Raw genomic sequence first — 22,705 nt, 5'->3', positions numbered from 1 at the left:
GTTTTTGGACAAAGATGAATGGCCACAAACAAATTATAATCATCTTCCCTTGCGCGTGTTATGACATCAGCCGGTACATATTTATATCCCCACCCCCAATGATCAACTCTCATTCTTCCAAACTGATTGAATATAGGGCTACCCCGTTCAACCTTGCTTCAAAAACTGAGCATTTCATCCCAGGAATCAACTTTCTCTCTAATGCTTTTAGAGCAATTATATCTTCTATAGTCAATAAAGAGACAAAACCTGTACGCAGTCATCCAGATGTAGTCTCATAAACATCCTGCACAGCTGCAGCAAAACGTCTCTATTTATAAATACTCCATTCTCTTAAAAAATGACAACATTCCATTTCCCCGTCTGATTACTTGCAGGTTCGTGCATCAGGAGTCCCAAATCCATGTCCAGCAGAGCAGGTCAGAGGCTGGGAATTCTGTCGTAAATAACCGACCCTGCTGACTCCCTAAAGCCTTTTCAGCATCTACAGCGCACAAGACCCTGGAACTTTCTGCTGTCCAGCATTGTGGGTGTTTCTACACTCCACAGGCTCCAGCAGTTCAAGAAGGCAGCTCACCATCGCTGGTTTTGTTTCATGTTTCATCACCATTCCTATTAGGAATGAGACACAAATGCCAATGATGTCTATATCCCTTAAAAGAACATAAAAAGACATACCACCCTTTAAAGTGATCTGAAGTTTTTAGAGTGAGTGTTGAGGAGATTCACTGGAATGACACTAGGGATAAGGGACTTTAGTTATGGGGAGAGAATGAATCAGCTGGAATTTTGCTTAAAAACACACAAAGGGGGAAAAATATTAAAGTTAAAAGGCATATAGGGACAAAAGCCAAAAGTGAGACGAATTAGATATTATTTACACAAATACAGCAGAGGGGCAATGAGTCAAATGACCTCCTTCTATAGTGTAATACTCTGTGATACCATGAAATCTATGGTGACATTCTATATAGTACATTAATTGATGCTGTTACGTTGAATTGCTGACTGGGTGAAAAGTTACAGTCAATAACCCAACTGTGCATTTTACTATTATGGGAGAGCCATAATGATGGCAGTTATCCTCCAGATCACGGTGACCAATACCTGGTGATGCCATTTGGAGGTACAACTAATTGGATATTAAATATATTTAACAATTGAGGTGATCAAATATCAGCAAATCCCACAAGAATTGGTGAGCTCCTGTGTATGGATACCACTGCCAATCAATGTTTCTGCTGCTATGAACATGAAAGGATTTATTTTTGGTGCAGAACACATGGGCTATTATATTGAGATACATTTTGTTTATATTCATGAATCATTGTGAGGTGTTTCTATTCTCAAACAGAACATATTTGTTGCTGTTATTACTACAGATAATAATTGTGTGATTAGCCAGGTCGTTTTAAAAAGACGCAAAGGTGTCTCACCACTAGTGACAGCTGTCTGAATTGCAGTTATCCGATCTTTGTCCAGTGTTGTTAATGGTGACTCCAGGCGTTGTTGTAGTGTTTCCACATTCCGCAGGTCATTTACCTTGAAAACATAATTAGGGGAAAGTGAAATCTGTTGGAGTTCACTGTCATCTGCACCTCCTGATCCGATAGCAAAAGGTGCTACACCGGCCTCTTTCAGAGCTAATGCAGCCCGACCAACATCATCTGTCGACTTGCTGGCAGTGAGAAGGATCAGGAACTGGGGGACACCTTCCTCTGCTCTGCCTCCAGCAGGCTGAGTAAAGACGTTATTTTTAACATAGTCCAAGGCTGCACCGGTGTGGGCCTGACGTCCTCCCATTTGCCTGAGACCGTTTATCGCATCCTTCAGATCCCGTTTTGTGGTGTAGCTGTTCAAGTAGAAGTTGGGTCTGGGATTATCGCTGTACTGCACCACACCAACTCGGACTTTGTCACTTCCAATGTCAAGGTTATCCACCACTCTGGACATGAATTTTTGAACTGAAGGGAAAGCAGCTCTGACTCTCTCTGATCCATCCACAAGGAACACAACATCTCTCTTAACAGCATCTGTAAAAAAGATGGACAAAAGATTTGTATATTATTCACTAATTTCCTTGCAAAACAATACCTCTTCAAACTGCAAAGATGATAATATCTGGACTGATTGGAACTTCTCTGTATATTTCCTAGTACTACATCTTATAGGAGGGGTACATTTAAACAAAATACAAACCACAGGGGTTCCAAACAGCTGGACCATCTTTTCATGCTGTCAATTATACTTCTATTCCTAGTCCAGTCCGACTCAAGGTCAAAAATATTAATTTAGAAACAGAAAGTGCTGGAAATATTCAGCCAGCAGTCATGAAAAGAAAAGAAAACGGAGTTTGCCCTCCATTAATATGAGGAAAAGTTATAAATACAATATGTTTCGAGTAAGTGCACAGAGTATGGGGAAGGAGAAAACAAAGGAAAATCTACAAACGGACAGAGGGTAGGAGAGATCAAATGAGGGAAGGCTCAATGGTTTAAATCCAAAGAGAATGGAAGTGGATCAAAGTGAAACAAACAAATATCTGACCTGGAGAATGTGTGAACGGCAGTATGTGGAATAGGTGTCACACAAATTCAGAGTAAAACAAATATGTGAGAGAAAAAAAGTCACCAAAACACAAAATAAAATAAAATAAAACACAAAACAAAATAGGAGTAACGTTTATGATCTAAACTCATTGAACCTGATGTTGTGTTCAGTGGACTGTCGAATTTCCAGTTAAACAATGTAACAGGTTTCCTTGAGCTTACAGTGAGCTTCATTGGAACACTGCAGCAGGGTCAGGAACACCAAGGTCAGAACATGGATTTAAATTAAAGGCAATTGGAAGATTGAGATTATGTGTACATAGAAAATTAAAAATTAAAATTATTGTCCAATCTTCACTGATATCTTCAAAGTGGGGAGAGTACGTTATGACCAGAAATGCAATATGCAAAATTGGAAGCAATAGGAAATGCCAATGATGTCTATACCCCTTAAAAGAACATAAAAAGACATACCACCCTTTAGAAGTGATCTGAAGTTTTTAGAGTGAGTATTGAGGAGATTCACTGGAATGACACTAGGGATAAGGGACTTTAGTTATGGGGAGAGAATGAATCAGCTGGAATTTTGCTTAAAAACACACAAAGGGGGAAAAATATTAAAGTTAAAAGGCATACAGCGACAAAAGCCAAAAGTGAGACGAATTAGATATTATTTACACAAATACAGCAGAGGGGCAATGAGTCAAATGACCTTCTTCTATAGTGTAATACTCTGTGATACCATGAAATCTATGGTGACATTCTATATAGTACATTAATTGATGTATCAATGCTTTTACGTTGAATTGCTGACTGGGTGAAAAGTTACAGTCAATAACCCAACTGTGCATTTTACTATTATGGGAGAGCCAGTGATGGCAGTCATCCTCCAGATCACGGTGACCAATGCCTGGTGATGCCATTTGGAGGTACAACTAATTGGATATTAAATATATTTAACAATTGAGGTGATCAAATATCAGCAAATCCTACAAGAATTGGTGAGCTCCTGTGTATGGATACCACTGCCAATCAATGTTTCTGCTGCTATTAACATGAAAGGATTTATTTTGGGTGCAGAACACATGGGCTATTATATTGAGAAACATTTTGTTTATATTCATGAATCATTGTTCATGATCTTATAGGGGCGGCACGGTGGCACAGTGGTTAGCACTGCTGCCTCACAACGCCAGGGACCTGGGTTCAATTCCCGCCTCAGGTGACTGACTGTGTGGAGTTTGCACGTTCTCCCTGTGTCTGCGTGGGTTTCCTCCGGGTGCTCCGGTTTCCTCCCACAGTCACAAAGATGCGTGGGTCAGGTGAATTGACCATGCTAAATTGCCCGTAGTGTTAAGTAAGGGGTAAATGTAGGGGTATGGGTGGGTGGCGCTTCGGCGGGTCGGTGTGGACTTGTTGGGCCGAAAGGCCTGTTTCCACACTGTAAGTAATCTAAAAAAATAAAAAAAATTGTGATGTGTTTCTACTCTCAAACAGAACATGTTTGTTGCTGTTATTACTACAGATAATAATTTCATTAATTGTGTGATTAGCCAGGTCATTTTAAAAAGACGCAAAGGTGTCTCACCACTAGTGACAGCTGTCTGAATTGCAGTTATCCGATCTTTGTCCAGTGTTGTTAATGGTGACTCCAGGCGTTGTTGTAGTGTTTCCACATTCCGCAGGTCATTTACCTTGAAAACATAATTAGGGGACAGTGAAATCTGTTGGAGTTCACTGTCATCTGCACCTCCTGATCCGATAGCAAAAGGTGCTACACCGGCCTCTTTCAGAGCTAATGCAGCCCGACCAACATCATCTGTCGACTTGCTGGCAGTGAGAAGGATCAGGAACTGGGGGACACCTTCCTCTGCTCTGCCTCCAGCAGGCTGAGTAAAGACGTTATTTTTAACATAGTCCAAAGCTGCACCGGTGTGGGCCTGACGTCCTCCTATTTGCCTGAGACCGTTTATCGCATCCTTCAGATCCCGTTTTGTGGTGTAGCTGTTCAAGTAGAAGTTGGGTCTGGGATTATCGCTGTACTGCACCACACCAACTCGGACTTTGTCACTTCCAATGTCAAGGTTATCCACCACTCTGGACATGAATTTTTGAACTGAAGGGAAAGCAGCTCTTACTCTCTCTGATCCATCCACAAGGAACACAACATCTCTCTTAACAGCATCTGCAAAAAAAATGGAAAAACAGATATGTTTATTATTCACTAATTTCTTTGCAAAACAATACTTCTTCAAACTGCAAAGATGATAATATCTGGACTGATTGGAACTTCTCTGTATATTTCCTAGTACTACATCTTATAGGAGAGGTACATTTAAACAAAATACAAACCACAGGGGTTTCAAACAGCTGGACCATCTTTTCATGCTGTCAATTATACTTCTATTCCTAGTCCAGTCCGACTCAAGGTCAAAAATATTATTTTAGAAACAGAAATTGCTGGAAATATTCAGGCAGCAGTCGTGAAAAGAAAAGAAAACTGAGTTTACCCTCCATTAATATGAGGAAAAGTTATAAATACAATATGTTTTGAGTAAGTGAACAGAGTGATGGGGAAGGAGAAAACATAAATGAAAATCTACAAATGAATAGAAGGTAGGAGAGATCAAATGAGGGAAGGCTCAATGGTTTAAATCCAAAGAGAATGGAAGTGGATCAAAGTGAAACAAACAAATATCTGACCTGGAGAATGTGTGAACGGCAGTATGTGGAATAGGTGTCACACAATTTCAGAGTAAAACAAATATGTGAGAGGAAAAAAAGTCACCAAAACACAAAATAAAATAAAACACAAAATAAAATGGGAGTAACGTTTATGATCTAAACTCATTGAACCTGACATTGGGTCCAGTGGACTGTCGAATTTCCAGTTAAACAATGTAACAGGTTTCCTTGAGCTTACAGTGAGCTTCATTGGAACACTGCAGCAGGGTCAGGAACACCAAGGTCAGAACATGGAATTAAAATGAAAGGTAATTGGAAGATTGAGATTATGTGTACATAGAAAATTAAAAATTAAAATTATTGTCCAATCTTCACTGATATCTTCAAAGTGGGGAGAGTACGTTATGACCAGAAATACAATATGCAAAATTGGAAGCAATAGGAAATGCCAATGATGTCTATTCCCCTTAAAAGAACATAAAAAGACATACCACCCTTTAGAAGTGATCTGAAGGTTTTAGAGTGAGTGTTGAGGAGATTCACTGGAATGACACTAGGGATTTAGTTATGGGGAGAGAATGAATCAGCTGGAATTTTGCTTAAAAACACACAAAGGGGGAAAAATATTAAAGTTAAAAGGCATACAGCGACAAAAGCCAAAAGTGAGACGAATTAGATATTATTTACACAAATACAGCAGAGGGGCAATGAGTCAAATGACCTTCTTCTATAGTGTAATACTCTGTGATACATTGAAATCTATGGTGACATTCTATATGAACATTAATTGATGCTGTTACGTTGAATTGCTGACTGAGTGAAAAGTTACAGTCAATAACCCAACTGTGCATTTTACAATTATGGGAGAGCCAGTGATGGCAGTCATCCTCCAGATCACGGTGACCAATACCTGGTGATGCCATTTGGAGGTACAATTAATTGGATATTAAATATATTTAACAATTGAGGTGATCAAATATCAGCAAATCCCACAAGAATTGGTGAGCTCCTTTGTATGGATACCACTGCCAATCAATGTTTCTGCTGCTATTAACATGAAAGAATTTATTTTTGGTGCAGAACAAATGGGCTTTTATATTGAGAAACATTTTGTTTATATTCATGAATCATTTTGATGTGTTTCTATTCTCAAACAGAACACATTTGTTGCTGTTATTACTACTGATAATAATTTCATTAATTGTGTGATTAGCCAGGTCATTTTAAAAAGAAGCAAAGGCGTCTCACCACTAGTGACAGCTGTCTGAATTGCAGTTATCTGATCCTTGTCCAGTGTTGTTAATGGTGACTCCAGATTCTGTTGTAGAGTTTCCACATTCCGCAGGTCATTTACCTTGAAAACATAATTAGGGGAAAGTGAAATCTGTTGGAGTTCACTGTCATCTGCACCTCCTGATCCGATAGCAAAAGGTGCTACACCGGCCTCTTTCAGAGCTAATGCAGCCCGACCAACATCATCTGTCGACTTGCTGGCAGTGAGAAGGATCAGGAACTGGGGGACACCTTCCTCTGCTCTGCCTCCAGCAGGCTGAGTAAAGACGTTATTTTTAACATAGTCCAAAGCTGCACCGGTGTGGGCCTGACGCCCTCCTATTTGCCTGAGACCGTTTATCGCATCCTTCAGATCCCGTTTTGTGGTGTAGCTGTTCAAGTAGAAGTTGGGTCTGGGATTATCGCTGTACTGCACCACACCAACTCGGACTTTGTCACTTCCGATGTCAAGGTTATCCACCACTCTGGACATGAATTTTTGAACTGAAGGGAAAGCAGCTCTGACTCTCTCTGATCCATCCACAAGGAACACAACATCTCTCTTAACAGCATCTGTAAAAAAAATGGACAAGAGATTTGTATATTATTCACTAATTTCTTTGCAAAACAATACCTCTTCAAACTGCAAAGATGATAATATCTGGACTGATTGGAACTTCTCTGTATATTTCCTAGTGCTACATCTTATAGGAGAGGTACATTTAAACAAAATACAAACCACAGGGGTTCCAAACAGCTGGACCATCTTTTCATGCTGTCAATTATACTTCTATTCCTAGTCCAGTCCGACTCAAGGTCAAAAATATTAATTTAGAAACAGAAAGTGCTGGAAATATTCAGGCAGCAGTCGTGAAAAGAAAAGAAAACTGAGTTTGCCCTCTATTAATATGAGGAAAAGTTATAAATACAATATGTTTCGAGTAAGTGCACAGAGTATGGGGAAGGAGAAAACAAAGGAAAATCTACAAACGGACAGAGGGTAGGAGAGATCAAATGAGGGAAGGCTCAATGGTTTAAATCCAAAGAGAATGGAAGTGGATCAAAGTGAAACAAACAAATATCTGACCTGGAGAATGTGTGAACGGCAGTATGTGGAATAGGTGTCACACAAATTCAGAGTAAAACAAATATGTGAGAGAAAAAAAGTCACCAAAACACAAAATAAAATAAAACACAAAACAAAATAGGAGTAACGTTTATGATCTAAACTCATTGAACCTGATGTTGTGTTCAGTGGACTGTTGAATTTCCAGTTAAACAATGTAACAGGTTTCCTTGAGCTTACAGTGAGCTTCATTGGAACACTGCAGCAGGGTCAGGAACACCAAAGTCAGAACATGGAATTAAAATGAAAGGTAATTGGAAGATTGAGATTATATGTACATAGAAAATTAAAAATTAAAATTATTGTCCAATCTTCACTGATATCTTCAAAGTGGGGAGAGTACGTTATGACCAGAAATGCAATATGCAAAATTGGAAGCAATAGGAAATGCCAATGATGTCTATACCCCTTAAAAGAACATAAAAAGACATACCACCCTTTAGAAGTGATCTGAAGTTTTTAGAGTGAATGTTGAGGAGATTCACTGGAATGACACTAGGGATAAGGGACTTTAGTTATGGGGAGAGAATGAATCAGCTGGAATTTTGCTTAAAAACACACAAAGGGGGAAAAATATTAAAGTTAAAAGGCATACAGCGACAAAAGCCAAAAGTGAGACGAATTAGATATTATTTACACAAATACAGCAGAGGGGCAATGAGTCAAATGACCTTCTTCTATAGTGTAATACTCTGTGATACATTGAAATCTATGGTGACATTCTATATAGTACATTAATTGATGCTGTTACTGTGAATTGCTGACTGAGTGAAAAGTTACAGTCAATAACCCAACTGTGCATTTTACAATTATGGGAGAGCCAGTGATGGCAGTCAACTTCCAGATCACGGTGACCAATGCCTGGTGATGCCATTTGGAGGTACAACTAATTGGATATTAAATATATTTAACAATTGAGGTGATCAAATATCAGCAAATCCCACAAGAATAAAATGGGAGTAAACACAAAATAAAATGGGAGTAAAGTTTATGATCTGAACTCATTGAACCTGATGTTGTGTTCAGTGGACTGTCGAATTTCCAGTTAAACAATGTAACAGGTTTCCTTGAGCTTACAGTGAGCTTCACTGGAACACTGCAGCAGGGTCAGGAACACTAAGGTCAGAACATGGAATTAAAATGAAAGGCAATTGGAAGATTGAGATTCTATGTACCTAGACGAATTAAAATCCTCCTCAAAATTATTGTCCAATCTTCACTGATCTCTTCAAAGTGGGTAGAGTACGTTATGACCAGAAAATGCAATATGCAAAATTGGAAGCAATAGGAAATCACTATTTGATATGAAAGACCTCAACATGTACTAGCAGAAAGAGACCTTTCTACCCACTGAGTCTGCTGATGAGAACACGACTGGTCCGATAGTCCTCAACTCTACTTTCCTGCCCTATCCACATAACCCTGGAACCCCTTCATGATTAAAAATATGTCTCCATTAGCCTTGAATGTACTCAACAACCCAATTTCCTCAGCTCTGTACAGTCAAGAATTCCACAAATTCATTACCTTTGAAAAGAAGTAATGCCTCCTCATCATTGAACTCATTGGACAAACCCTTTTTCGGACATTATGCCTTCTGGCCCTCAACTCATCCACGAGAGGAAGCAACCTCTCTGCATCTACCTTGTGAAAACAGGAGTGGTTGGGCCTTGAAGAGTGAAATGGGAATAATGAAAGGACAGTTGGTGCATTTCCTGTGTTCACAAGGAGAGTGCTGTGGGAAAGGGAGGGAGTGTTTTGGGTGATAGAGGAATAGATCAGAGAGTCATGAGGAAATCTTTCCTTCACAACACTGGATGGGAAGATATGCTTTGCAGTGGAATATACTAAAGGTGGCAATATGTTAGCTGTAGCAAAGTCAGTGTTTTTCTAGCATAATCATTCATTTTTTTTATGTCATAGAATTGCCTTCTTGTCCACACTATGTATGTCTCCAAGCACCTTTATGAATTGTGGACATAAATGTCTCTGTTCCTCTACCAGTCTCAATAACCTGCCATCTATTATCTATCCCACTGCCTTGTCAGCCTTCCCAATGCACTGCCTCAGATTTCCCTTGTGGGAACTCCATTTGCCACAATTCCATCCACCCAATGGTCCATTGACCCTTTCTATATTATCAGTACAAGATGGGAAAAACCTAAATTTTTTTCAACTGTACGAAATGCATCCCATTTGTGTGGATGAGAATCAAGGACTGCAAGGTGGACGAGCAACTGACCATGATATCATGAAAACATATGCTATTGAATTGAAGTAAGCAAAACAGGACATGGTACTGACAGGAGACATCACAATAAAGGAGATAGATACTGTTTTGTGCAGTCATGATTGGAACCCTGAAGGATTGAGTACTGGAGTGTGTTGGTTTCTCAGTTATAGATATCTCCATGTCCTTGAAGAAAAACTTGGACCATCCAGTAGTCATGGTCCATGAATGAACCAATAAGAACATTTCTGCTCATTCCACTTGCTATATTTTGAGGAGTTAGGATTCAATTTAAAATGCACAACTTCAAACAGAACCACTCACACTTGTTACTTGAGCAACATGTCAATTGACACAAGGTCAAGCAGTTTTGACAATTGGTCTGTGAAGATGGGATTTCAATTCATGAAACACACACACCACTACTTAGCAAAAAGAGAGCTATGACCCTAAACAATGTTCGGATTAACTTGGTAAATTGTGCAATTAGGATCGTGGATCATGATTCAGTTTAACAGTGGGGTTCAGCACAAGGCTGACTTAAAAAGTCATTGAGCTAAGCCAAGGCAGCAGAGTAGTGCAACATACACCATTATTCACCTATCAACAATCTGCATCAGCCACAACTCATACCTCACATTCCGGACTTTACTGTGGCCTCAGGCACCTCACCCTGCTACAAGCCTCAAAGCCACATCACAGTTAACATGCTGCCAGTTTATCAACTATGGCAGTCACATCACGCAAACATATAACCCCACTATCACTGGCATAGTTCCTCGCCTCTTGCAGCATCGTGGTGTAAATCTGGAGACAGAAGAACCAATTCTCCAAACGAAAGGTATGGGCTGCATGTCCTTACCACCAACCCCACGCCCAACCCATTAACATCCTACAATCCTCTCCATCATTGGAACAACTATGCCTGATGCTATGGCCAGGACATCACAGCTGAAACCTTTGCTCATTACTAATCCTCCTCATCCTCACGTCACACCTTTTCTTCTTATTTACAAGCTGCAGATAATTAAAAACATGCACTTCTTGCTTTTCCCATGCCCTGATCACAGCCGCAACCTTTCTGACATGACAAAGGGCTGCAAATTGGTCAGGCACTGGTGGAGGAGAAAGAACTGGAAGACAATGAGAAAGAATGCAAACAGTTCAAAGAAGGTCCACAACTCATATCAGGCTTGTCTTAGGACAAAAGGTTGAACAGGTCAGGCCTATAACGATTGGAGTTTAACAGCCGGAGAGAAGATATTATTGAATCATCGAAGATTTCAAATGGACTTCTATGGTAGATTCTGAGAGGGCGTTTTCCTTTGAGGAAGTTTGAAACAGGAAGATGCAATTTCAGAATACCACATAAATCTCCTTCCCTGAAACTAATCAAAGCTGGGCCAAATCAATATATTGTAGGCTATGTTAGACAGATCATTGGTGTACAAGCATTAAAGGGTTGCAGGGCACACTGGAGAGTGGCTAAATCGGTTCAGCTGTATTTTTATTGAATGGCGGAATGGGGTCAAAGAGCTGAATGGCCCACTGCTGTTCTAAAGTCTTCAGTACCAAAATGTGGAGGATCGATGATGGATCGATTACAGCTAAATACACTGTATTTTCAAAGATTTCCAACAGTGTGTAAACATGCCTTTTGGTACAACGAGTCCACACCAACCGCCTGAGGAGTATCCCACCCACACCCATTCCCCTCCCACTATTGCTCTTCATTTCCCCTGACTAATGCGCCTAGCCCACACACCTCTGAACACTTTTAACAAAGCAGATATGAACATTCCATTAACTCTCACAGGAAATTATGGCCTTTGGATTCCGCTTCAGTTTGGAACACCTTGTGTACCATTAATAGGGAAAGATTACTTTTGCTGTAGAACACTGAGACATTGCACCGAGATTTCATTTGTGTAAATTGGATACAGCAACATGTTGCATTTCAATGTTTGCACACACACATTACTGTTCGTTCAGGAAGCATTTTCTACAAAAATCACAATATTATAAAAACTATTGAAGATCTCATCTCTGAGTTATAAAAAAAGCAAAGATATCTCACCGTCAGGTACAGTCAACCGAATTTGTGTTATCTGATCTTTGTCCAGAGTTGTTAATGGTGACTCCAGATTTTGTTGTAGTGTTTCCACATTCCGCAGGTCATTCACCTTGAAAACATAATTAGGGGACAGTGAAATCTGTTGGAGTTCACGGTCATCTGCACCTCCTGATCCGATAGCGAAAGGTGCTACACCAGCCTCTTTCAGAGCTAATGCGGCCCGACCAACATCATCGGTTGACTTGCTGGCAGTGAGAAGGATCAGGAACTGGGGGACACCTTCCTCTGCTCTGCCTCCAGCAGATCGTGTAAAGGCGGTATTTTTAACATAGTCCAAGGCTGCACCAGTGTTGGCCTGACGTCCTCCTATTTGCCGGAGACCATTTATCGCGTCCTTTAGATCCCGTTTTGTGGTGTAGCTGTTCAAGTAGAAGTTGAGTCTGGGATTATCGCTGTACTGCACCACACCAACCCGGACTTTGTCACTCCCAATGTCAAGGTTATCCACCACTCTGGAAATGAATTGTTGAACTGAAGGGAAAGCACCTCTGACTCTCTCTGATCCATCAACAAGGAACACAACATCTCTCTTAACAGCATCTGAAATTAATGGAAAATAGGTTTGCTTATTATTGAAAAATACAAGCTGTCAACAAAAATGTTATTTCTATGCCATGATATTCAAATTATTTGAGGTCAGTTCTGGAACAATGCTTATTTCTTTTAACTATTTTCTATATGTTATACCATTGTAACTCATCAAAGATTTACATTTGTATCAAAGCTGGATCAGGGATTGGAAATTGGCCCTAACGAGCAATGTCCCACTTTCCTTGCATGTTACTAGCTCAGCATTATTCTAAGAATGCATGGTTGGGTTGGGGAAGGAAGGCATTAGCTGATGGATATTCAATTGAAATGGAGTAGGTAGCAACTAAAGCTTTTGACAGACCCATTAAGGTATCTGAGGAGATTGAGCCAGGGTTCTCCAGAAGACAAGAGACAGTCAGGATATGGAGAGGGTCTTGTGGAACCAAACAGTGTTTGCTGAGGCAGGGTGGCTTTTTCTTATATTCATTTAGGGGACACAGGCATTAGTAGTTGGGCAACATTTATTGCCCTAGCTGCGTGGCTTGCTTGGCCATTTCTCAGGGTGGTTGAGAGTCAATCATTTTGCTGTGTGTCTGGATTAGCATGTAGGTCAGACCAGGAGAGGATGCAGACTGTTTTCTTCCAACAATAACCAAGGAGTTCACAGTCAACAGGACATTCTTAATTCCAGACTTTTTTTTAATTGAATTCATTTTTCATCATCCGCTGTGGCAGGATCGAACACAGATGCCCAGAACATTCGTTGAGTTCCTGGATTAATAGGTGTGTGGTAAAACCACCAGGTAATTGACTCCACATTGCATTCCATCCAGCAAAGAACATGCTCCTACCTGCACCTATTCAAGTTAATCGGGCCACACACACAAGTAGGCTGTGCAGGGGAGGAACTACTTCTCCACCCTGGATGCTTTGGCCATTTCAAATTGAGAACTTTTGCCTCCCTTTTGATGCTGCATCATTTGTGAGCCACTCTCCATGATCCTTTGATTTTACAGTAAGTACCAGCTTTGACATTGTGTTTACTGGTGTGTGGTTGCTGAAGAATTTCCTAGTGTCCCTTTGTACCCCAGAGAGCCTTCCTGCCATCCTTTACTGTGGGATGTGTGTGCTAGCTGCTCAGTAACATGTCATCCTGACAAAATATTATCCCAAAGTCAGTTTGCTAACCCTCAAACACAAAACCACCCCTACAAGGCTGTCACTCCATTATGTGTTGCCTTTCAGGAGTTAGGTTAAAGAACACACTAGGCAGACTGCTGAGCCTACTGACTGAGAATTCAGGAAGAAATCATGGTCTACATGGAGAAAATTGAGATTGGGCTTAATATAAACGAGACGTTACTGTCACAGTTTCAGCAGCAGGGATGCAAGTTCGATAACAGGACTTTCAATGGTCAGATCACGGCCTTATTGTCAGTGTGGCACAATGGACAGAACGAGGTAGATTCTTAGAGCACCGCAGCAGAGGAAAGTAACAGAACTCGTTCAAGAAACTGAAGGAGAAAGGGCCCGGTGGAGATAGCTATGAGGAGGTGCATTAGAAACTTAACATTCTAGGTTACCAGGTATTCGAGAAAGATACGAATAACAAGTTTGGAGAAATAGTTGTATTGATCAAATGAAACGATGAAGCTCTGGAAAAGGAGGATGCAGTTGAGGAGTCTAAGGGAGAATCAGGTGTGTTGCAATTAAGTAACAACCGAGGGGCTACTGTGCTATTGACAACCAGATAATGGAAAAAAGACCTTGGCTATTCACCAGATCCATGCCCCTCATGGTTTCATAAACCTCAGCATCTGACACCCCAGGGAAAAACAGCCCAAGCCTATTCAGCCTCTCTCAATAGCTCAAACCCTCCAATTCTGGCAGCATCCTTGTCAACTTTTCCTCATTGTTGAGTGGGTGTCAGTGTTGTAACCAACGGAGGAATCCAAAATCTTTTTTAAAAACATAAACATAAGAACAGGAATAACTCAGGAGCTAACATTAAAAGAAAAATCGAAATCTGTTGAAGAATGTAGAATATCAAAAGAGTCAATATGGGAACAGAGGGTAAATCTTATCAAAGAACATTTTTGAGGAGCAAAATGAGTGTGTTGCATCTGTTTTTGCTGAATAACAGAATGGTGCCAGTGTTATTGAGATGGGGTAACTGGAAAGGTTTGTCACATTCTGCTCCCTTGCCTTAATTCTAAGAGTGTCAGAGGTCAGAAGAATTGGAATCGTTACAACACTTTTGAAAAACACAAAAGGTAGAGACACATGTCAGCCAGACACTAGGCAAATTAATAGAGAGAACATGTTTATACACTAGTGGTACTGCACAAAGATTTTGCTGGTGTACTCTTCATATAACACTATGTTGCCATTCAATCTTCACACTCTCATTGATTGAAATTTGAGAATAATTTTGCTCTAAATCATGTCAACATACTAATTATTGAAGATCATATCTTTCTGATTTATAAAACAGAAACAAATATGTCTCACCATCAGTTACAATTATCTGAATATCAGCGATCTGCTCCTTGTCCAGTGTTGTTAATGGTGACTCCAGACGTTGTTGTAGAGTTTCCACATTCCGCAGGTCATTTACCTTGAAAACATAATTAGGGGACAGTGAAATCTGTTGGAGTTCACGGTCATCTGCACCTCCTGATCCGATAGCAAAAGGTGCTACACCGGCCTCTTTCAGAGCTAATGCAGCCCGACCAACATCATCTGTCGACTTGCTGGCAGTGAGAAGGATCAGGAACTGGGGGACACCTTCCTCTGCTCTGCCTCCAGCAGGCTGAGTAAAGATGTTATTTTTCACATAGTCCAAGGCTGCACCAGTGTTGGCCTGACGCCCTCCTATTTGCCTGAGACCGTTTATCGCATCCTTCAGATCCCGTTTTGTGGTGTAGCTGTTCAAGTAGAAGTTGAGTCTAGGATTATCGCTGTACTGCACCACACCAACTCGGACTTTGTCACTCCCAATGTCAAGGTTATCCACCACTCTGGACATGAATTTTTGAACTGAAGGGAAAGCACCTCTGACTCTCTCTGATCCATCCACAAGGAACACAACATCTCTCTTAACAGCATCTGTAAAAAAAGTGGACAAAAGATTTGTATATTATTCACTAATTTCTTTGCAAAACAATACCTCTTCAAACTGCAAAGATGATAATATCTGGATTGATTAGAACCTCTCTCTGTATTTCCTAGTGCTATATGTTATAGGAGAGGTACATTTAAACAAAATACAAACCACAGGGGTTTCAACAGCTGGACCATCTTTTCATGCTGTCAATCACACGTCTATTCCTAGCCTAGCCTGACTCAAAGCCAAACATATTAATTTAGGAACAGAAATTGCAGGAAATTTTCAGGCAGCAGTCGTGAAGAGAAAAAGTAAACTGAGTTTACCCTCCATTAATATGAGGAAAAGTTATAAATGCAATATGCTTGGAGTAAGCGAACAGAGTGATGGAGATGGAAAGAAAAACATAAAGGAAAATCTACAAACGGGTAGGAGAGATCAAATGAGGGAAGGTTCAATGGTTCAAATCCAAAGAGAATGGGAGTGGATCAAAGTGAAACAAACAAATGTCTGACCTGGAGAATGTGTGAACGGCAGCATGTGGAATAGGTGTCACCCAAATTCAAAGTACAACAAATATGTGAGAGAAAAAAAGTCACCAAAACACAAAATAAAATGGGAGTAGTGTTTATGATCTAAACTCATTGAACCTGATGTTGGGTCCAGTGGACTGTCGAATTTCCAGTTAAACAATGTAACAGGTTTCCTTGAGCTTATAGTGAGCTTCATTGGAACACTGCAGCAGGGTCAGGAACACCAAGGTCAGAACATGAAATTAAAATGAAAGGCAATTGGACGATTGAGATTATATGTACATAGAGTCAGAGATGTACAGCATGGAAACAGATCCTTCGTCCAACCCATGCTGACCAGATATCCCAACCCAATCTAGTCCCACCTGCCAGCACCCGGCCCATATCCCTACAAACCCTTCCTATTCATATACCCATTCAAATGTCTCTTAAATGTTGCAATTGTACCAGCCTCCACCACATCCTCCGGCAGCTCATCCCATGCACGTACCGCCCTCTGTGTGAAAAAGTTGCCCCTTGAGGTCTCTTTTATATCTTTCCCCTCTCACCCTAAACCTATGCCCTCTAGTTCTGGACTCCCCGACCCCAGGGAAAAGACTTTATCTATTTATCCTATCCATGCCCCTTATGGTTTTGTAAACCTCTATAAGGTCACCCCTCAGCCTCCGATGCTCCAGGGAAAACAGCCCCAGCCTGTTCAGCCTCTCCCTGTAGTTCAGATTTGGACTTTGAAATTTGCAAATCAATTTATTGGTCTCAACTATGAGCATCCACAAATACATATATTTCCACAGATAGCACTTACAATGTAGTATTTGGAATCAGAGTATCAACTAGCATGCCATAAGAAAGGCATGAGTGGATTATTAATTTTCTCAATCATTGCCACTAACCAGAACAGAACTGCTGCTGATACATAGAAGAATTAAAATCCTCCTCAAAATTATTGCCTAATCTTCACTGATCTCGTCAAAGTGGGTAGAGTACATCATGACCAGAAAATGCAACATGCAAAATTGGAAGCAATAGGAAATCACTATTTGATATGGAAGACCTCAACATGTACTAGCAGAAAGAGACCTTTCTACCCACTGAGTCTGCTGGTGAGAACACGACTGATCCGATAGTCCTCAACTCTATTTTCCTGCCCTATCCACATAACAGTGGAATCCCTTCATGATTAAAAATGTCTCAATCAGCTTTGAATGTACTCAATAACCCAACTTCCACAGCTCTCTTCAGTCAAGAATTCCACATGTTCATTACCTTCAAAAAGAAGGAATGCCTCCTCATTGTTGACCTAATCGGGCAACCCCTTATTTTGACATTATGCCTTCTGGTCCTCAACTCTTCCATGAGAGGAAGCAACCTCTCTGCATCTACCTTGTGAAAACAGGCGTGGTTGGGAACTTGAGTAGTGAAAAGGGAATAATGAAAGGACAGTTAGTGCATTTCCTGTGTTCACAAGGACAGTGCTGTGGGAAAGGGAGGGAGTGTTTTGGGTGACAGAGGAATGAATCAGAGTATCAGGAGGGAATCCTTTCTTCACAATGCTGGATGGGAAGATATGTTTTCCAGTGGCATATACAAAGGTAGCAATATTCAAGCTGTAGGAAAGTCAGTGTTTTTCTCACAAAATCTCCCATCTCTTATTTAAATATCATAAAATTTGCCTTCTTGACCACACTATGTATGTCTCCAAGCACCTTCATGAAGTGTGGACACAAATATCTCTCTGTTCCTCTACCAATCTCAATAAACTGCCATCTAATGTCTAGCCCATTGCCTGTCAGCCTTCTCAATGCACTGCCTCAGACGTCTCTTGTGTGAACTTCATTTGCCACAATTCCATCCACCCAATGGTCCATTGACTCTTTCTATATTCTCAGTACAAGATGGGAGAAACCTAGATGTTGATCAACTGTACAAGATACTTCACATCTGTGTGGATGAGAACCAAGTGTCAAGAGTGTGGTGCTCCAAAGACACAGCAGGTCAGGCTGCATCTGAGGAGCAGGAGAAATCAGCATTTCAGGCATAAGCCCTTCATCAAGAATTATGCCTGAAATGTCAATTCTCCTGCTCAATGAATGCTGCCTGACCTGCTGTGCTTTTCCAGTACCACACTCTTGACTCTGATCTCCAACATCTGCACTCCACTCTTTCTCCTGGGTGGATGAGCAACTGACCATGCCACCATGGTGCCATATGAAGTGAGCAAAACAGGATGTGGTACTGACTGGAGACATTACAATAAAATAATTTGTTTTTATCACAATAAAGGAGATAGATAGTGCTTTCTGAAGTCATGACTGGAACCCTGAAGGATCGAGTACTGGAGTATGTTGGTTTCACAGTTATAGACATCTCCACATGTTTGAAGAATAACTTGGACCATCCAGTAGCCATGGACCATGAAAAAACCAATAAGAACATTTCTGATCATCCCACTTGTTGTATTTTGAGGAGTTAGGATTCAATTTAAAAAAAGACAACCTCAAACAGAATCACTCCCACTTCTTACTTGAGCAACATAACAATTGACACAAGGTCTGTAGTCTGTGAGGAGGGGATTTCAATTCATGAATCACTTCTTAGCAAAGAGAGAACTATGACCCTAAACAATGTTAAGACTAACTTGGCAAATTGTGCAATTAGGACCATGGATCATGCTTCACATTAAGAGTGGAATTCAGTACAAGGCTGACTTAGAAAGTCATTGAGCTAAGCCAAGGCAGCAGAGTAGTGCAACACACCCCATTATTCATCTATCAACAATCTGCATCAGCCACAACTCATACCTCACATTCCGGACTTTACTGTGGCCTCAGGCACCTCACCCTGCTACAAGCCTCAAAGCCACATCACAGTTAACATGCTGCCAGTTTATCAACGATGGCAGCTACATCACGCAAACATATAACCCCACTATCACTGGCACAGTTCCTCGCCTCTTGCAGCATCGTGGTGTAAATCTGGAGACAGAAGAACTGATTCTCCAAACGAAAGGCATGGGCTGCATGTCCTTACCACCAACCCCACGCCCAACCCATTAACATCCTCCAATCCTCTCCATCATTGGAACAATTGTGCTTGATGCTATGGCCAGGACTTCACAGCTGAAACCTTTGCTCATTACTAATCCTCAAGCTCACATCACACTTTTTCTTCTTATTTATAAGCTGCAGATAATTAAAAACATGCACTTCTTGCTTTTCCCATGCCTTGATCATAACTGCAACCTCCAGACTTTCTTTTTGATATGACAAAGGGCTGCACATTGGTCAGACACTGGTGAAGGAGAAAGGGCTGGAAGACAATGAGAAAGAAGCAATGTATTATGAAGGGTTTTTGCCCAAAACGTTGATTTTGCTGCTCCTTGGATGCTGTCTGAACTACTGTGCTCTTCCAGCACCACTAATCCAGAACCTTGCATTGCTTTAACCTTGACCAACTCAGAAAGTGACAATGTACAGTACAGTCTTTAAAAGATGGTATGGAAATAGTTTAGACATGGTCTGCATGCAGTGACCCACAAGGCACGAGGTGATCTTCAACCAGGGAAAGGGTTGGCACAGGTAAAAACCCAGCCATGAGTGGGATCACATGCAACTCCTGCAGTTGTGATAATGATGTCAAGGAGAATGTTGATAAATACACACAAATGCTGGTAAGCCTGACAGATAGGCTGCAGTCAATGCCAAGGATGATGAAAGAGTCTATTACCAATACTGACTCGAGGCTTTGTGCAGAATATGGACCAGCTCCGTGAGGTCACTTGTGAACGTATCCATGATACATCATCTGAAGGTCATTGTCTCAGTTTTTATGACACAGCAAGGGTCATCTCCTTAAGGCCTGGATAGTCCCGTGTAAGCTCAGACTCACAGACTCAGCTTGCTGTCTTAAGCTTTAGGATACCTGTATGCAATCTAAGCTGCCTGCAGCAGGCAGCTACATTTCTGACATCATAGCTGTCGATGCTAGTTTTCAAAGGTATTAGCAGAGTGCCACATTAGTCCAGCAATGCACACTGAATTGAGGCGCAATGAAATTGTAAAAAAAAAGATTAATTCATCTTTGTTTGTTAAAGACAGGATTTGGTTGTATAATTTTGATTTGGAATGTTTTGTGATTTTGTTTTAGCTTATACTTGATAAAATGCAATGATGGTCTGTGATCGGGAAGTTACGGTATGGGAGTCTTGGTGAATGAGGAACTGAGATTGTGTTCAGTGCCACCACAGACAAAAGTGTCAGTCACAGGCACCTTACCCTTCATTTACCTGAGTTGATAGCTGTATAATTGATGGCAAGGTTTGATAGCACGTAGGAGACCAAAATGAAGGTTGATTTATACTCTGCTGTGTACTGCAGGGTTGCTATGTGGTGGTACAGGCGATGGACGCATTGGTTAAGCACCACAATGCTAGAATTTGCATTGTGTGAGCACAGTGGCTTTTGATAAATGCGTATTGATGATTTATTTGTACTGATTTTTCAAATATTAGTGATGCAGAAAACTGCTGTAGAATGAAGGCATCATGACTCCTGCCATGATAGTGGGCATAGACAAAAGAATGATGCCAGCTGGACTACAAAATGGACTTTCCAGTTGTTAGACATAACACATGGCATCTGCTCACTGACATGTGAGTAGTCCAGGCACTCTGCAGTCGAGGGAGGCCTGCAGTCCCTTTGAAGGTGTGAGCTCACTCCACCTGCTTCTTTCTAGCAAGAGAAAGTGAAATGCATTCAGCTCTCTTTCTCAATAGACCTCTTGCATGGATCAGCAGATACCAATTTGAGCAATGGTATTGACATCACCAACTCTAGCCCAGAAGATGCATTTATATAAATATATACCCACAGACATCTTTGCACCTGCGGGTGTAAAGGTCCTCATCAGCTTCTGATGCTATAATTATGATTGTAGCAGGTGGCAATTTACAGCAAGGATTTTCCTGAAGGATGTAGAAACTTGCTGAGGTTCAGGCAGATGAATTGTTTCTCAAACATGGAGAGTGGACATGAACTCCTGCAAAGAGCTCCTCATTACCCTTCCCCCCCCCAAACCCTCCTTTCCCTTCCAAAGGTTTGTCCTGCTCTGTGTTGGATTTGCATGTCCTTCCCTTCATGACGTTATTCAAGCAGTTGAAAACTTTATACATATATTGGAATGGGTGTTAGTGAAGAATACATTGTCGTATAGTCACTTTAATTAATTCCGGTAACCTGTGCAATCAACAGTAATCAACCCATAGCTAACCTGAAAGTAGTTAATGATCCCTTTAAATAGTGCTGCTGCCCAGTTCCTCCTGGTGCTGAATGCCTGGGATTAAGACAAGTGGATAACTGAAACACTGAGTCAAAGATTGCAGATTTAGTGCCAAAACAGCACCACACAAGGATTCACATCACAGTCTGTCTGCTCTGCATATTCCCTGAACGCTGCTGAGTATCATCACCAAAATGGTGGTCATCAACTGATGGGCACATTCACCACTGACATCACTTTGCAAACAGAAAGTAAGATTGGGGCAGACAGGAAAGTGAAGTGGACATCTGGTTCACCACCACACCCCGCCCCTCCCATTTATCTTTCCACCCTCATTCCTGATGAAGGGCTTTTGCCCAAAACGTCAATTTTCCTGCTCCTCGGGTGCTGCCTGACCTGCTGTGCATTTCCAGCCCCACTCTAATTTTGACAGTATTGGATTACTGCCATCCAAACTACTGTGTGCAGTTTGCACTGCAAATATTCAAATCCCATCACTTTGCAGCGAATTGGTGAGCTCCTGCATCTGGATACTGCTTCAGTTTGAAATGCCCTGGCATGATTAATGGGAAGGCATTTATTTTGCTACAGAAGAAACTGGCACTGCACAGGGATTTTTTAGATTAATTACAGTGTGGAAACAGGCCCTTCGGCCCAACGAGTCCACACCGACCCTCCGAAGCGCTACCCACCCAGACCCATTCCCCTACATTTACCCTTTCACCTAACATTACCGGCAATTTAGCATGGCCAATTCACCTAGCCTGCACATTTTTTGGGTTGTGGGAAGAAACTGGAGCACCCAGAGGAAACCCACTCAGACACGGGGAGAATGTGCAAACTCCACACATTTTATTAGCATACAGGTGAAACATGTTGTGTTCCCATCATTACATTAAGCACCCTCACTGTTGTTACCACAGGGAATAATTTAATTATGTATCATATACCAGTAAAGCTCATGAAATATCTCATCTTTCTGATTAATTGACAAAGCAGAGATGTCTCACCTCTAGTGACAGCTGTCTGAATAACGGTTATCCGATCTTTGTCCAGTGTTGTTAATGGTGACTCCAGATTTTGTTGTAGTGTTTCCACTTCCCGCAGGTCATTTACCTTGAAAACATAATTAGGGGACAGTGAAATCTGTTGGAGTTCACTGTCATCTGCATCTTGTGATCCGATAGCGAAAGGCGCTACACCGGCCTCTTTCAGAGCTAATGCAGCCCGACCAACATCATCTGTCGACTTGCTGGCAGTGA

At 41.2% G+C, this 22,705-nt stretch overlaps 1 protein-coding gene across 1 annotated transcript in view; it reads right to left on the bottom strand.

The window, feature by feature from the left end:
• LOC132817645 (collagen alpha-3(VI) chain-like) overlaps positions 1–22,705 on the bottom strand; it is a 159,424-nt gene that overhangs the window by 91,427 nt on the left and 45,292 nt on the right. Inside the window, exons 7-12 of the mRNA XM_060828145.1 lie at positions 22,454–22,705; positions 15,039–15,635; positions 11,940–12,536; positions 6,483–7,079; positions 4,138–4,734; positions 1,437–2,033 (exon numbers count right to left, since the gene is read on the bottom strand). The exon at positions 22,454–22,705 is cut by the window's right edge and continues 345 nt beyond it. Of these exons, the coding sequence (XP_060684128.1) occupies positions 1,437–2,033; positions 4,138–4,734; positions 6,483–7,079; positions 11,940–12,536; positions 15,039–15,635; positions 22,454–22,705 (3,237 nt within the window). The remainder of the gene's footprint in view (positions 1–1,436; positions 2,034–4,137; positions 4,735–6,482; positions 7,080–11,939; positions 12,537–15,038; positions 15,636–22,453) is intronic.

This window comes from Hemiscyllium ocellatum, chromosome 7 (assembly GCF_020745735.1).
Source record: "Hemiscyllium ocellatum isolate sHemOce1 chromosome 7, sHemOce1.pat.X.cur, whole genome shotgun sequence".
NCBI classification, from domain to species: Eukaryota; Metazoa; Chordata; class Chondrichthyes; order Orectolobiformes; family Hemiscylliidae; genus Hemiscyllium; species Hemiscyllium ocellatum.
This window is presented reverse-complemented; position numbering and strand designations above follow the sequence as displayed.